Raw genomic sequence first — 17225 nt, forward strand, 5'->3', positions numbered from 1 at the left:
GTTTCTTTTTTTCTCCTTCTTTTTGTTGAAATATTTTGCATAAGATAGAAAAGATGGATTTTGATTTTTTGTAAGCCATTTTTGCACTCGATTACCAGACTAGTGGCTGAGTTAGGATTCTTAATGTTCATATACAAACAAACTGTTTTAATTGATCTTCCCTAATCAGTTTCCTCTTAATGTCATCAAGGTCATACAAAAGCATGAATTTAACTCGGTAAATACTTAGTTTACAATTATTTGCTAAGCTGGCATATGTAAACAAATCATGCCGCAGTTAAAATTGCTCACCTCTCTCTCCTTAGGAGAAGTCTCTTTATTCCAATACCTGTCTAATCATTTTGCTCCTAGATATTGTCAGTAGCACATTAAAGCAGGATTATTATTCTGTAAGTACATATTTAACTATTTATTTAGTTATTGATTTCTATTTGATGTTTCTCCACAACTTTTATTTACAAAATATATATAAAAACAGTGTGTACAATTCAAAAAATAAATATTTAATTAAGAAAAATACTTGAACTTTAATAAAATTTTTCAATAATTTTATATAATGATTATGGAATAATGTGTCCATTTACTTTTTTGTTCATCTTTCGTTTTCTGTATTTTTTATCATTATTGTAGATATTGCTTTTAAATATTGATATTTGATATAATAGTTGATTTTAGTATGTTACACTCACACGATATTTGTTTATCAATGAAATAAGTAATGTACATTTCAATGACTTGAATCAGTCAAACGCTCACTATTGTTGCATTCCTGTTGTAATTATTATAATAACTAGTGTTCACATACGACTTTTGATTAAACTGTTTCATTGCTCAGTGACAAAGGAAATGAACAGTAATTAAATTTAAATTTTTTCAAAATAGGGTACTATTGATATAAAATTATGATAAACTTGTTAAACTTGTTAAATCACGGATGAAGAAAAAAAAACGACTAAATCTTTATTGCCTAAATGGTATTTAGTCACGTTTATACAATTATAGGATATATAGCGGCTGTCTGGTTATAATGTTGTGAAAAAAATATTCGTGCACGCCTGTCCCCTTGTTCAAAGATCAGGATCATATGAAACTGATTTTATTTTCCTTCGTTTACAATAGATCATATTTTGCTAAAATAAATAAAACATAAGACAATTTTTAAATATGGTTGATTTGCAATTAAACATCCCAATTTAGAGGTAAAATTGACGAATATAAAGAACAAATACAAAATATACGGATCAAAATAAAGATCAGTTTTAGGATCAATATCAATTGTTGGATAAACTGTGAAAATGACAATTCCTTGTCAAATTAAAAAACATTACTTTGTTTTAAAATTTCATAAACTTGATATTTCAAGACCAATTTTGTTAACATTTAATATGAAACTTTAAGTATAAAAATTGACATGACTAAAAGTTTATAATTTCATCCTGATCATTATCCTTAAATCTTAGTGGACACGGGCCTGGACAGTTGATTATTTGATATGAAATCTTATGTGCTGATTGGATCTTTATCAATTTTAGTAATGTTCATAATGAACAAAATAAAATTTGGTAATTTAAAAACAACTAATCATTTGCATGTATCTTATTTTCTTTTAATTAATAATAGTTGTTGGAAAAGAAGCATATTGATTTAAATATTTGATCACAGATACAACTTTGTAATATTTTGAAGGTCCTTTAACGATTTATATCTCACAAAATTTGAATAAACTCCGTTATATTTACAGCAGGAGAATAATTACAACAGAGACCTGGTACACTTACAGAACCATGTTACTACTTTGTAAGTTTTTAACATATTATCATTCTGAGGTGTCTAGTTTATTCTTTATTTAGCTTTTAATTCAATAAATTCAAACATATTAAGTTTTTGTTGTTTTTTCTTTCTTTTCTTTACTTTTCTTTCTCGTCGTTGGTAATATTATAGTTTATCATTACATGGCTGACAATGTTACTGTTTTGAAAGGCTATCACATTGAGTTTTGAGTTTTTTAATTGATAACTGTTTATATGAATTACGGGTAGTCAAACCAAATTATTCACGAATATGCAACAGGCGTTTTCCTCAAACAGTTGATATAGAAATTTGCAAATTGACTTCAACAGCTTCGATGTCAATGTTTCATAACTGTGAAACGAATTTAAATTATAAACTGTCTTTGTGAAAGAAAGATTATATAACATTGCTTGTGCATTTTGATTGAACATGCAAATATTGTGCTTGAAGTTAACCATAACAAAACATATTAAATTTTAAATGGACTCCACTGAGGTTTAAAAGCCTAAAAATTTCTTACATAAATGAGCTGGGACACTTTAAAAAGAAATATATGCACAGATAGTTAAGGAATATACTTTGAAATAAATTGAAAATCGTTTTTATGCTTTTCTTAGCCCGATTTGAGTTATAAGTGTTAAAACGCTTTTCATTTTTTTGCCATTTTTTACAACTTGAATAATTATTTTGGAAAATCAAAGTGCGCAAATGATCTGAAATTTTGCAAAAAGATTAGTGGTCTAAACCTACATCAAATGGTACATTTATCTGGATTGTTTTTAATGATATCAAGGACAACAAAATCTAAATCGTTTTTTTTCTCTATTTAATTGACTGACAGTATTTTAAAATATTAAAAAATGTTCAACACCTGGGTTTCTTCGTACGTATCAAGACAACCGAAATTTTACCTTTGAAAGAATGTTTAGTCCCATCATGTCAAAAAACCTCAGTGGAGTCCGTTGAGTAAAAATATCCATTGCAATAAATACAAATAACCAGACAAAAAACACGTTTTTTTACCAAAAGTATCTTGCATGTTATATTAATAGAAGAATCAATAATGTAACTTACATGCTATACAATGATGCTTTATAGCTATTATTCAACGATGTTTTTATAGCTTTTATTTAATAACGTATTTGATGAATAAAAAAAAACTTTATAAAATATTGTTTTTAATGATATCAAGGACAACAACAATCTAAATTGTCCTGATTTGAATTAAACAAAATACATTATTAATAGTCTGAATTTGTATTAAATATTTTGAAATAAATCAAATGCATTCCAATTATCGACAAACGATTTAACATTTTTCGTATTTGCTCTTTTTCAGACATTTGTAAAGTATTGCTGTTCATTTTATCAGCAACTAGTGGTTCATGTAAGTAAAATGAGAATAATAACATATCTTGAATTATTTTATTAAAATGCATTGATGGACAAGTATAAGTTTGTCTTTTGACGTCTTGTCTGTGATATGCAGGCTTCATAACCTCAGATCTCCTTTCAATATTCCATTTTATTTAGTTCCGCCCATTGTTTTCTCGTTTAGGGCACACGCATTCTTTCACTTGGGGACCATACTCCGCTTTTTATGGAATTACACTTCTGTGTCACATTCAATGTTCCATGATAACCGCCGTATGAACACATCTGCGGATGTTTCAAAATTCTAAATCTTACCATTTTTGTGTTTAAATGTTGAATTATGCTTACGCCGGTGCTAGGGGGCGTGGAAGGTAACTTGCACTTACCAGCACCGTCCATGAACAGGCTCAATCAAACCGAGCCTGCAACATTTTACAATTTTGCCGTGTTGGGCTTTCTTTAGGGATTCGTTTTTTTTCTATATTTAACTGACTGACAGTATTTTAAAATATTAAAAAATGATCAACACCTGGATTTCTTCGTACGTATCAAGACAACCGAAATTTTACCTTTGAAATTTATCATACCTATGTTTATCAATTATATTTTGTAAAATACATTATATATTATACATTTTTTTCTCTTATAACATTTTTGAAATAAGTAAAATGACTTTATTGTTATCATTAAAGCCATCGATGATTAGATAAAGTGCGTCTTTAGTGAAACCTATTAGTTTACATAATTAAATCGATGAAATCATGCATATTTTGTCACATGGTAAAATGTTACTTGTTAAAGTAAAGATACAATGGTAAACATATGGTTTATTTATTGCAAATCGAGAACATTTCGGTAAATGACAATCCTTAGCAACTATTTTAAAACAGTTCTCACAAGTTATGTTTGATAACTTAAAACTATTAGCTCAATATATGTGTACTGAAGACACGTTATGTAACAGTGTCCCCTTTGAACTATCCTATGGGCACACACTAACTAATTTTCTTAATGTGAGATGAAGACGCATATGTAAGGAGGGGCCAATTAAAAGTTGCATTAAATGAATCGCTCCCAGGTTCATGCACGTAACCGATTTTTTTCAATAAGATTAAAGAGTTATTTACTCATGCACATTCAACGTATTATTGTAAACATAAGGCAGAAAGTAACAGATAATTTTTTTTTCAGTATCAATCGAATGTTTCAACTGTTCTAATGTCCTCAACTTGAGCGAATGCAACACAACTGTCACATGTAACGATGGACAGGTACCACTTTATACCAGCAAATGTACATTGATCAAATATAAAGTTACAGTTTAAATCATCATAAAGTTTAAAGTGCATTCATGAAATTCTTACTACTGTATCATTGTGTTTAGATATTATTACTGTACACACAAAAAACATGTCAACAAGTATGTTTGGGAAAGAAGAACCCTACAAAAATAGATAAAATAACAACAACAAATTAATAAACAAACAACTAAAAATAACAATAAATTGTTCACAAGTATATAAATCGTATTTGTTAAATATCTAGAAAGAAATATTATATATTAGTATATATTGTATTACACTTTTTAAATATATAACTCGTATACTTAATATATAAATTCAATTCATGTACACAGGTCTCTCCATCAAAGCATTGAATACAAATTTATAAATGCTATTTTATAATATCAGGTATGCTACAAAAGTCAAGGAAAGACCGACCAAATAATGTACGATTTTGGATGCGCTGACAAACTTGTAAGCTTTTTAAAAATGTTTCTTACAATGAAAGTCTTTAAAACTAATAATCATTCTGTCCTAAAATGTAATATATGTTTCAGACATCAATATAATCAACGTGCAATAACAACATGACAGAGGGTAAAATGATCTTAGTGAACATAATTGTTGATTAATTGTATTCTTGTAAATTACATGCCCTGCTATCTAAATCTATATTAGTTTAATTGTCATAAAGTTTTATTTTTAAAAAGCTACATTTCATTAAACCTCTTTTCTTTTAAAAGAACTGTGCGAGCAGCAACTCACAAAAGCAAAATGTATCGGAGCTATTTCAAGCAGATTCCTGTTTTGAATGCTGTTCAGAAAACAATTGCAACAAACATCTGTGTGAAAAACTTTCAGGTAAACTTTTATTAACCATGCATGAAATACTTATTCAAAATAGACCAACAAAATCAAATGAGAAAAGAAAATCGCATTTTAAACTTATAAATATTTAGAACTACTGTTAACGAAACAGTTTTGACTCTTCTTTCTAAATATATGATACAATAACGGTTTAATGTAATGTAATGTAATGTTGTTTTAAGTTTATTTGACCAGGATCTATTAATATTACATTATATGTGTTTTGTGTTGATTTGCTGTAGATTCAATAATTGTACTTTAATACAGCCCTGATAAGTTATATCAATAAATTTAACATTATGTATCAAATTGTAATTCTGTAATATGAACAGCCGTTAAAAGTTTGCTTTATTTAATAAGGAAAATGAATTGTCAGAAAATACAACCAACCATGTCTCTCTGTGGCCATGTTATCTTTAACAGTTTGCAAAGACAAGTCTTTAGAGTGTGCTCTTCTGAACTCAACAATCACCATTTGTGAAAATGCAAAAGAGGCTAAAATAATTTGTAAGAAATACTGCAATCTCTGTCACATTGGTGAGTATAAGTGTATGATTATAAGGGAACCGTATAAATGAGTGATGCGCGATGTTTTTGTTTTTATTATTTAAAATAAATAATATTTTATATAAAAGAAAACGTATAATCTAAGTTTGATGAATAAAGCATATTGACGAATACGTATTATAGACTCTTTGTATGAATTTAGATAAAGTTTGATGCTAATTCTTGTTTTGTAAATAGTTGAACTAAACAAAACTATGTTTTGCAGATTAAAAGCCAAACATTATGACACTGGATTCTATTTTTTTAATATACTAACATAATATTGACAAAAATCCTACCAATATTGAAGCAATGCATGATCACACAAATTAATTCAAATGCAACGAAATTTTCCAGTTGACGGAAAATGGTCAAAGTGGTCGGAGTGGGCAAAATGTGACGTCACCTGTGGAAATGGATCACTCATACGTCATCGTGAATGTGACAGTCCGGCACCTAAACATGGCGGTCTTGAATGCCCCGGAGATGGTATTGATAAAAAGCCATGTTTTGCGCATTTATGTCCTGGTAACTATATAATGATTTGCAAAGAAAGTCAAGCAGTTATTTTTTAACGTTTTGTTTTCAAATTGTTGTTTGTTCTTCCTTATCACACACACTTCTTTCCTCAAAATCAGAACAATGAAGCGATCGCTTTGACAAAGGTCAGGGACACGGTTTAATATTGAAAAGGATTAAAACATGATTATTTCGTAGTTTATTGAAAACGCATTCTTTGTCTCCTGAGCATATGCCGCTTTTCAGTGAGTGCCACGTACGTTTACCATTAAATGTTCCATGATGACCGCCATATAAACATAACACATTGGTAAATGGTTCTTTAGATAAAGTAAATAGCTATTTTCATCATTAAATGTTGTATTCTGCTTAAGCCAATGGAAGCGGACGCGGACAATAGCTTGTATTTATCACAACTTTCGATGAATTCAATTAGAGACCCATTTTCTACAAATCTACTTCATATATTCAATAGGTTAGTTAAATTTTGAGTGAAATAAAGTTTTTTTCCCAATATTTGACTAAGAATATACAATATGACAAAGTGACAGTCAGTTTATAGATAATTGTAGCAGAAAACGGTTTACAGTCAACGATCAATTGGCGTCTGCCTATATGAAATTAATTTGTTTGAAATTTAGAAAAAGAAATGTGATTTGTAGTTTTCGTAATTAGTACAGTGATGTTTTGTTTTTCTAACGGTTAATCATGAGAAGTGAGGCCGCACAGGGCAATTGCGATCGTCAGTGCCAAAATTAAAAACCAACAACATTTATTTATGAGCACCTGTTGTATATATAGAGCTAATAATAGACTTTTATTTTGGAAACACTGATGTGGAATCTACTTTGTAAATTTATCAAAGTTAACAAAGTACACACGTTGTAATTTATCGACATTCCGCTAATGAAGGATTTCTAAATGTTTTGGACGAAAAAAAACGGTTTTTACGTATTATTGTACATTATCTTTTATTTCATTTTCGTTAAACCCGAGTCTGAAACTTTCTAATTTTCGTCGTTTTGGTTACTTTTAATCATTTATTTTGCCATGTTGTCAAAATTTTCCGGTAAAGATATATACTATGATCAATTAAGACTCATTATAAATAGAAAAAGAAAACAGTCAGACAAACAAATATATCAATAAAAAAACATCATTTGTATATTTTGCTTTTAAAAGGGACTATGTAAAATGGACTATGTGTAATTATTTCTTGTAATTCGATGTGAATAGGTAGCTATCTACTTTAAATAGTTGCTTAAACATTACTACACATAATTAAATTAAAAAAAATACTCGTACTAACAAACTAGATTTAAAGAATATATAACGATTTTAATCAATCTGTATAAGCACATGGTGGCTGGAGTAAATGGGAGGGCTGGGAAGAATGTTCAGCAACATGTGGTGTAGGAATGAGGAGTCGAAAACGATCGTGTACCAATCCACGTCCACATCGATTTGGAGATCACTGTTTTGGTGACAGTATCGAAGATAAACTATGCAATACAAGATCTTGTGCAGGTAATACTGTTGCTTGAATCGCTTTGAATATCACATGTTTTTCTTCTAAAATAAATGATATATGGTTAAAGTTCACGGTAGTAGTACCATGATATTGTGTTCTAACAGCAGTTCAACATTGGACGTTGGCCGCACATGTTTGCTGCAATCGACTCTGCAAAATATAAACAAGATAAATATTGATGCTGCACATCAAAGACGCGACCAAATGATGTGGAAAACAGCAAGGTTATCTTACAAAAATCGAATTTGAACAATCGTTCTTCTATTAACGTTGAAATATCCGAATCACTATATTATTTTTTCTCCATGCTTGGTATGTGTCTGAAATTCTGAAATGTGGCTGTGGGGCACTGATTGGAAACGCTGGTCGACAGCAAAAATCAATTAGGATAACAATTTGAAATAAAATGATTGGGTAAACAAATAAATATCAAGACACTATGTTGCCGAGAATAGTCAATTCTTAAATATTGGTACGAATTGCATACTGTGTCAAATGATTTTGAGGACGAATTGTCTGTTATTTACAAAAGCGAAAATATGTCTGTAGATATTCAAATAATAGTATGAATAAAGTTGATATTTAGAATCAACTTCTTTGTTACGTTATGTTACTTATTCTAAAAGATAAAACTACTTGGATAAGCAAAGATGCATATCGCCTCGTCAGGTATGGACCACTAAATGTAATAAAAAAATCTAGGCAATAATGAGACATCGTCGTCACAGAATCTCAAAAATTAACCTATGCAAATATTTGTGATACGTTATTAATACGTAACGTTTCATCTGCAGTAAGCTGTTTTCTTAACTTTAATGTTTATTATTTTAATGAATTACATGTCGCACACGTTTTGCCTGTTTTGCAAAAAAATATTTCCGCTGCGTCCGTAGCGCCAAAATAATCACCGTTGTGTATTTAAGTGATAACTCTTGTTCCCTGCCCGAATTTGGTTCCCGTCATTAGACTATAGACGGGCCTGTTGTGTTGAGGGAGAACCGCCTCTCCGATACTGGGCGTGGTTTAGGCTTTGTAATTTAATAATTCGTCAAATTATAATGATCAAAATTTTCCTGATTCCCAACCCCCACCCCGTCAATGAAGACTAAATGCTAGCCTATTGAATTTGGCGACAATTTAAGGCGGAGACGACCTTAAGAGGCGGAGCAAATGAAGTGCGTGACACTGCTTTAGTCGTTACCTCTCTCAACGGTTAAGTTTTAGAACGATCAACTATAGACTAGTCATTGGCACGTTATTTATTAGGTAGATAAAATTAGATAATTATAAAAAAAATATGAAAAGCTATTTTTTAGAAAAATTGAAAACGATGTGATTTTGTTAAAATAAAAAAAATGTACAAAATCAAGTCTTAAATTTCCACCATTGCTATACGGACTAATGCATATCTCCTAGAAGGCGCGTGTACGCGCCGTCTAATAACATTTTGTGAGCACAAATTTTATATTCAGAGCTATCAATAGACTTGGGTTTTGTAAGCTTTAAGTTACTTTTGATAGACAAAAGAGTAAAAAAAGGACACACATTTTTATTGTTTCAACCAAGTAAATATTTTTAAATGCCGTAAACGAAAATAACGATTTTGTTTGATTATAATTGTAAATTATTTTTTAACATGTCGTTTTAACGAAACTTAGCCTGCAAGTTTCTAAATTTTGCAGTGTTAGGGCTTACTGTTGTTGTTTTTTTCATTTTGTTTAAATGCAACAGTAAAGGTTTATTCATGATCAATAAAGACTAATCATCAATAGTCAAAACAGGCATTTAAAAAATAATTTGAACATTTTGCTGGAAAATGGGACTTGTTTTATTTTGTTCCTGTAGAAAGATGTTAATGAATAATATCTAAGTTGAATAGTTGTTGATTTAAAAAAAAAAGCTGCTAAAATATTACTACGCATTATCAAATTAGATGTAAAACACAAAAACACACACGCATATATTTATTTGTTTTTGAATATTTATATTAGCACATGGTGGCTGGAGTAAATGGGAGGATTGGGGAGAATGTTCGGCAACATGTGGTATAGGAATGCGGAGTCGAAAACGATCGTGTACCAATCCACGTCCACATAGATTTGGGGATCACTGTTTTGGAAACGGTATTGAAGATGAAATGTGCAAAACAGGATCTTGTGCAGGTAAAACTTATTCTAAAACTAGCTTTGATTATCGCAATTTCTTCTTCCAAATTAAGTGATTTGTTGATCATGTTCCCGGTTGTAGTTAAGTGATATTTTATTTTCTTACGGTTTACTATTTAAGTGTGCCGGACCGGGTGATTGTAATCGACAGTAAACATATAGATTATCAATGTAACACCTTATCATATAATAGCCCTATAATAAACGTAGGCTTTGAAAAACGTCAATTGCGGAACTACTTCTGTAAATCAAAGTTAAAAAGCGCAACAATGATATTCAAACAACTTGTGTTATTTTATAACGTTGCACGATTGGACTTTATTACGTATATTTTTTCTTAAAATACACCTATCTCCCACATTCTCATTCTTTGGGCCAATTTTGGCTTTCTCTTTAGGTTTACAACTTTTACAATTACTTTTTCACAATTTTGGGTAAAGGTATAATATTATGCCTGAAAGCAATAGCCAAAAGCAGTTTATTTACAATATTGTCAATTGAAAAAAATGACAAATTTGGGCCAAAAAAGGGACATTCCCTTCTGTAAGTAAGAGAGAGAATGGATGGCTTTCTGTAATCTGAATAGTGTCCCAATTTACTACGTCAAAATTTTACACAACTGAATGAAACAAAAACAAGCCAGATATAAAATTTACCATAAGTTTAAAAATTCTGTATAGACATGGCGGCTGAAGTAGATATGAAGGAGAGAATTTCGGCAACAATGTAATATGTCCTCTCTCGTATTTTAAAATCCGAATTTGGCGGCGCCATTTGTTGAAAATCAACTTAATATAGTTTTTTGTAACGTAGGTGACTTGTTGTCTAAATAAGTTTGTTCCTATCCCAATTTGAAAGCAATATGTCAAAATTATCAGAATATAATGTTTGTTACAATCACAGTTTACTTAGTTTAATAATTGACTAGTTGATGGTGGCTGGACCGAGTGGAGTCAATGGAGACAATGCCCTGTTTTATGTGGGGTAGGACTTCAAAGCCGTACACGATCATGCACAAATCCATCTCCAGCAAATGCAGGCAAGCAATGTGTTGGACAAAACTTCGACGTTAAACTGTGTTATAGTGGGATTTGTGGTGACTATTATGATATCTATATTAAAGCTTATTATACATGCATATATTCAATAATAATAAATTTTTACATTAATTGCATTTAAAAAAGGTTCTTAGTTTAGGTTTAGACTGTTACGTGTAGTAAAATCTGTATAAAATAGAGTAATAATATTAATATTTGATGCAAACGTATTGTTGCAATTTCAATTTTCGAATTGACTATTATTTGTGTTTAAAGATAATGAACGGTCTGTGACACATTAAGTAAATAAATAAGTTCATTCTAAAAGAAAAGTGCACGTGCACGCGAAACATCAATACAAAAGACCCAATTCTATTTGAACAAAATCGGACATTCATGACTGTAATCTCCATTTGTCTTATTTAGGATATGTAGTCGGTCACTTGTAGAAGTATCAAAATACTAGTGTTTTATTCGGGAAAACCATTTAAGTGACCTGACCGCCGATATATTAAACTAAAATGTGTAAAATCGTCATAAACTGATATCTACTATAAATAACTCTAAATTGATGTTTGAATTTTAGTAGTATTCATTTCCTGTTAGTCCTGTGCAGAATGTTTTGCTTTATTCACTGAAGGTAATAAGAGAAGCACATACAGCTTTTTCTGAATTGTTTTTCTTTTGAAAACAATAATTGGTGATTTCTTAGCTAAGTAAATAAAATATACCCCAACATTAAACATTTGGAAATAAGCATGCAGAAATAAAGAGCGAGTGTTCAGATGAAGATTGATTATGCATTAAAAAAGCATAGGGACACGAGCGAGAGTGGAATACAATGTAGCTCCTGGAGATACAATCGGAGGTATACTGTGTACTGTGACTTTGATACAGATACAGGGAGGTATGACGGTGCTCTATAATTGTTTTGTACTTATTATACATTAATTCTTTCTAAGCATGAAACCTTATTTCGTTTGTATGTTGAGACCACGTAAAATCTAAACAATTGTTATTAATTTTGATACGATATAATAATGAAAGAGAACAAAGTTGCAGTGTACGCAATTTGTGATCATTCAAAAGGATATAGAATGTTTAAACTTCACATCATTAGTGGTACAGAATATAGTTTAGCTCGGATTGCGTTGAAAAGCTAACAGCTGATATACTCTCGATCTGTTCCTGGAACCAGTAATGGAAACTTATTTCAAGTTTTTGCTCAAAGAAACAACATCTTGTACCAGGCGGGGTACTCTCATTATAAAATTGTCTCGTTTATACCGAAATTAGTAACTTTCATATAGTTTACCAAATAAAATAAACGTGCATATAAATGGTGGTGTGAAAAGTAATTTATCAAAGCCATAACATTTTTTTTTGAATTAGTCATGTTTGTAATATGTCCTGGTACAAAATATTACATTCATGTATTATTATTTCAGGTGTTTCAATATCGATTCAATGGCCAGCGTTGATTTCTACAGAAACTTTCGTGATTATGAAAAAGGGATTTGGTTCTTTAGACGGCGAATTTTGGTTAGGTGAGTACATGTTGATTTAATTGCCATACAGTTGTTTGAATGAATTTTCTGATGGCTTTTTAATAAGAAAATCTTATTTTATTATGACAGTTTGTATGCAAACATGCTTATTAGTATCACATATTTTCTTAAATAAATAAAGAATAATATAACAATATACTCATTTTTACAACATCTTTTTCTTTTACATGTTTTTGTCATGATCTTAGTTTTATTTTATGCTTGATAATTTGCAGTAAATTTTAAAAATGAAATTTACAATAACAATTGTGCTCTGAAATCGTCATTCAAAATGTTAAGTAAACGTTATGAATAATATATCGTCTTTATTATAATGTTGGTGTTATCATAATGTAAAACCGGGAACCAATGTAAACATGTCATTTTAGGACAGAGGTCGGTCAGTGTTGCCATTAACAATGATTGCGTCCGCTTGAGCGGCATCGTTGCTTATGTAAATATTACCACGCTAAAGTCAACCGTCAATCGGTTCGTAATTATATACCCGTCATACATAAAAAGTAAGAATGCAAACTGTCTCAAATGAAGAATACATACATGTGTATACATTATTTGTTAAAAAAAATAAAATTGCAACCCAGTATTGAAGGTGCATTGTACATTTGTATTAATATTCCCAAGATGGACAGACAATAGCAGTACATATACACAATTTTGATATATTGTATTTATATCACGCTTATATAAATTATGTAAGAACTTGGCTTGCATTCTTACTTACGTGAGAAATCATTTCGAGAACATTATTTGTTCAAGTTTCTTTAATGAATATGCAAGCACTTAAACGGCTTCCGTTTTCATTATATCAAAAGCGTACATACATGTTGTTTTATCAATTCTCAGCACATAATATCAGAAAGTACAATAGAGGTTTGTATTGTAAATTGTATCAATCTTGTGTGAATAAGAATAATTATGTCAAGGATGTCAAATAGGTTATGCAATAACCGAACAATTCCTTATACACGATCTCCGTGTATTAACATACATATATATCAGACAGTAAAGAGAGTGCTGATCATGTCTTAATATTTATATTTTAATCAGAATGATATTCATGTAATAATAGTTTGCATGTTTAGAAAATCAAATGCATATAACCAATTTTAATAAAACAAATATATAATATAGAACGTGTAACAGAAATTACAAGTCTAAAGAACACCATCTATATTGTAAATTTTCTTATGAGAAATAACTTTCACATCCTCAAGATATAAAACATGAAATGAAACAAATATATATTCATGTAAAAATGACATTTCGGATTAAGAAAAACGATGCTATTCCGATTAAAATATTGTCATTTTAATCTTATTTCATATTCAAATAAGTGTCATATTATTAAGCATGTTTGTGTTTAAACTATCATAAAGTAATAAGAATTAGCATATTAGCAATCCGAACAACACGTAAGACGAACTAGTAGACATTCCTTCAATAGAAAATTATATGGAGATTTTCCTATAAATTTTAATTTCATGTCTTCCAAATTTCTGATCGGAAGGTCACATTTGTGTGTGCTGTAAAGTTTAGAAATAGATCATTGAAATAAGTAACAGGTATTAATGTCCCAATGACAATAATCAACAGTTAATTAGATAAATCTAATTACGTCATTCAATAATTATTTTGACCAAAATTACTTTCTTTCTCGTACTTTAACAAGACCATTTATTTCAAAATGAATAATTAAAAATGCAGAGGGTCTGTTCAAAATTGCATAGAACTATAATTGTTTCTTCATTACGATAAATAACGATAACTTTTACTGATTAGCTGTCTATGGAATTTAAATACATAAAAATGTAACGTTTATTTTGCAACCAAAGACTGCAAACTGTATTTTGTAAATGAGATTGTATTTCTTTTAATGCATTAAATAAGTTAAACATAGAATCGTTGTTTATCGTATATCGAAATATGACACACTAGATGCCTTTTTTATGGTGAATCAAGAAAAATATAGTGACAGTTATCTTGATAATGTATAAAGAAAAATACATGTATCAATACCCAATCTCCACGAATAAAAAGGAAGCAAGTATAGAACAAATAATTTATATACCTGTTTTTATTTTAATAATTAAAATTTGACAAATAATCTTACTTTTGGTTTTAGCACATTTTTATTTGTCCGTCTGACTGAAATTATATTAAGTCAAGGAAGAACTCCAAAAGAGTTTGTTTTGTTAGAGAATTGGCAGGTCGAGGAATCTCTCCTACTTAAAACATGTGTTATTGTCCTTATAATGGACAGTGCATGTATTGAACATTACTTGCCTCCAATGCTCACTAATTGGACACTTATGGGTGGGAGGTGAATATATGAAGGTAAAAGCAGGGTTACGACCCATTCACCGTGCCAGTCGTATTTCGTCCAGAAATATCTTTACATCACAACCGGTTATACATTTTAAAACATATTGGCGTTGTAGAAAAATATAGTTATGTTTACTGGATGTAAAATTTAAAATGTGGGATACTTATTTACTAGATATAGGATAATTCCATAATCTATTAGTATAATAACAATACAACAAAATATGACCTCCAGACATGAAAATGTTTTAAAAATACTTGTTTTAAGTATTCCCTTAGTCACACAGGTAGTCAGGTATACATATGAGCTTGCATTGTATCAAATTTTTCCAAGAAAGAAACTTTCTTAATACCTTAAGGCCTTGAAAACATCTATGAAATGGTTTCCCGAGGAAAAACAGAGTTGAGGCTAGATCTGACGGCTGCAGACGGAACATCCGTATACGAAACATTTCAGAATTTTAGACTCGATGAAAGGCCCTATTATACTCTTCATATCGACAAGGGAGTGGGAACTGCAGGTATTCATTGCCATCGTCGATTCTTAAAGTAAAATTATTGTTAACAGTCCTAATGATTCTTTTTTAAGATGTAAAGAAAACAGAGTCATTTTATAAAAATCATTGACATTAACAAAAAATTAAACAATGCCAATGATAGTTAATTGTGTATTACTGACTTACATTATTGTTTTGTTTTCAAAACAGGCGATTCACATGGTTTATCATATCACAAAGGTAAACATTTTTCAACTTTCGACATTGATCGTGATGGAGCCAGCAGAAGAAATTGCGCTATAGACGACTATGGTGGATGGTGGTATGACAATTGTGCTTGGGCAAATCTAAACGGTGAATATGTTACTCCTGGTACACAACGACCTGGCAGGCATGAAGGTGGGATGATATACTACTCATTTAAAGGCAGAGAATCACTCAAGGTCTCCAAAATGATGTTCCGGCGGGTATAAATACATCCTGATCCGATTTTGTCAGAAAATACAAAATATTATGTTCAAGGTAGTGATTACTTCTATGTAAATGATATGTAAAACATGATTTGAAGGCAATACCTTTATAATTGTTTCTGATAGTACGAACACAAGCTTATTGAATAACCTGATATGAAAAAGTATGCTTCTATGTATTAACTTATTGTTAAACTTCTTAAAAAAAAATATTGTTAACGATAACGCTTAATAAGTTCGCATTCGTGTGTAAATTCGAATCACTATTGCAGCAATAAAAGTGTAGACATGAACAGAACAATCTGATGATAACTACGTTTTTATTACTCCCGCCTCTATCTTTTTTGTTGTAAATCCTCTTTTTTTATAATAGTCAGTGACAAACGTAATAACTGAGTGGACATAAAAATGTAGACCATAAAAAGAGGCAAAGTACTATTAATTGCACTTGTTATAGATATTTATTGAAAAAAATATATTGACATGCAAGTTGTAAGTTTCAATATATTATCAGTGATTTTGACGAAATACTGACCACTGGAAAGGTTTTATTTCTATCGAAAACTTTGCTTTCAAAATAATGTTCAATATTTTTAAGGGCAGGGAAATTATTGTTTTCGTCTTTAGAAAAATGCCTACATGTCTTTGATAATGTTTAAATAAAGGTTTAAAAGCATTGTAAGATGTGATGTGTTTTTATTCATTCGGAATTATAGTAAACTTATGTAAAGAATGTAAACGTTTATACAACTATAGTTGTTATAATTAATAAAAGTTGTGTTTGTTTGTTTGATTATGTTTGACTTCACGCCGACACAGTATGTGTCATATGGCGACGTTCCATCTTTACTGGTGGAGGAAGACCTCAGGTGACCTTCCGGGCATTATTTCAGACACGAATGGGCACCTGAGTAGAACCAACGACATTCCGTTAGTTAGTTGGATATATTCTTGATTGCAAAAGCAACAGAAGCAAAAGATGGTTCTGGTAAATGATCATTATTTTTTTGAATTTAATATAGGGGTAACGAAAAGCAAAAAACAAATCAAGAATAATGTTTTTGATTTTTTTTTGTTTTGTATAAATAGGCGTTATTGTGTAAAGTAATAAATGGATAGAGTGGTACGTTATATCCAATACAAACTGTGACAGAATGCATTTAATTTATTAGTTTGTTTGATTTTATGTCGCAACAACACTGCCAAAGTCATTTGACGACTTTCAGCTATAGCAAAGGTAAAATACCTCATGTGC

The 17225-nt window shown here is 30.3% G+C and overlaps 2 protein-coding genes across 2 annotated transcripts; both read left to right on the top strand.

Moving 5' to 3' along the window:
- The first annotated feature begins 248 nt into the window (after window positions 1-248).
- LOC132732129 (A disintegrin and metalloproteinase with thrombospondin motifs adt-1-like) lies at window positions 249-12039 on the top strand. The gene is made up of 12 exons (XM_060718496.1): window positions 249-389; window positions 1742-1797; window positions 3131-3178; window positions 4357-4436; window positions 4857-4922; window positions 5192-5309; window positions 5739-5852; window positions 6219-6389; window positions 7737-7907; window positions 9903-10073; window positions 11005-11211; window positions 12011-12039. Exons 2-12 carry the CDS (start codon window positions 1785-1787, stop codon window positions 12037-12039), a joined length of 1188 nt encoding a protein of 395 aa, XP_060574479.1. The 5' UTR covers window positions 249-389; window positions 1742-1784.
- Window positions 12040-12467: 428 nt separating this feature from the next.
- On the top strand, window positions 12468-16645 carry LOC132732131 (angiopoietin-related protein 1-like). Its single transcript, XM_060718499.1, has 3 exons — window positions 12468-12660; window positions 15363-15524; window positions 15711-16645. Exons 1-3 carry the CDS (start codon window positions 12519-12521, stop codon window positions 15971-15973), a joined length of 567 nt encoding a protein of 188 aa, XP_060574482.1. The 5' UTR covers window positions 12468-12518; the 3' UTR covers window positions 15974-16645.
- Window positions 16646-17225: the final 580 nt, after the last annotated feature.

This window comes from Ruditapes philippinarum, unplaced genomic scaffold (assembly GCF_026571515.1).
Source record: "Ruditapes philippinarum isolate M1 unplaced genomic scaffold, ASM2657151v2 ctg19809_1_1_1_1, whole genome shotgun sequence".
In the NCBI taxonomy this organism is placed as follows: Eukaryota; Metazoa; Mollusca; class Bivalvia; order Venerida; family Veneridae; genus Ruditapes; species Ruditapes philippinarum.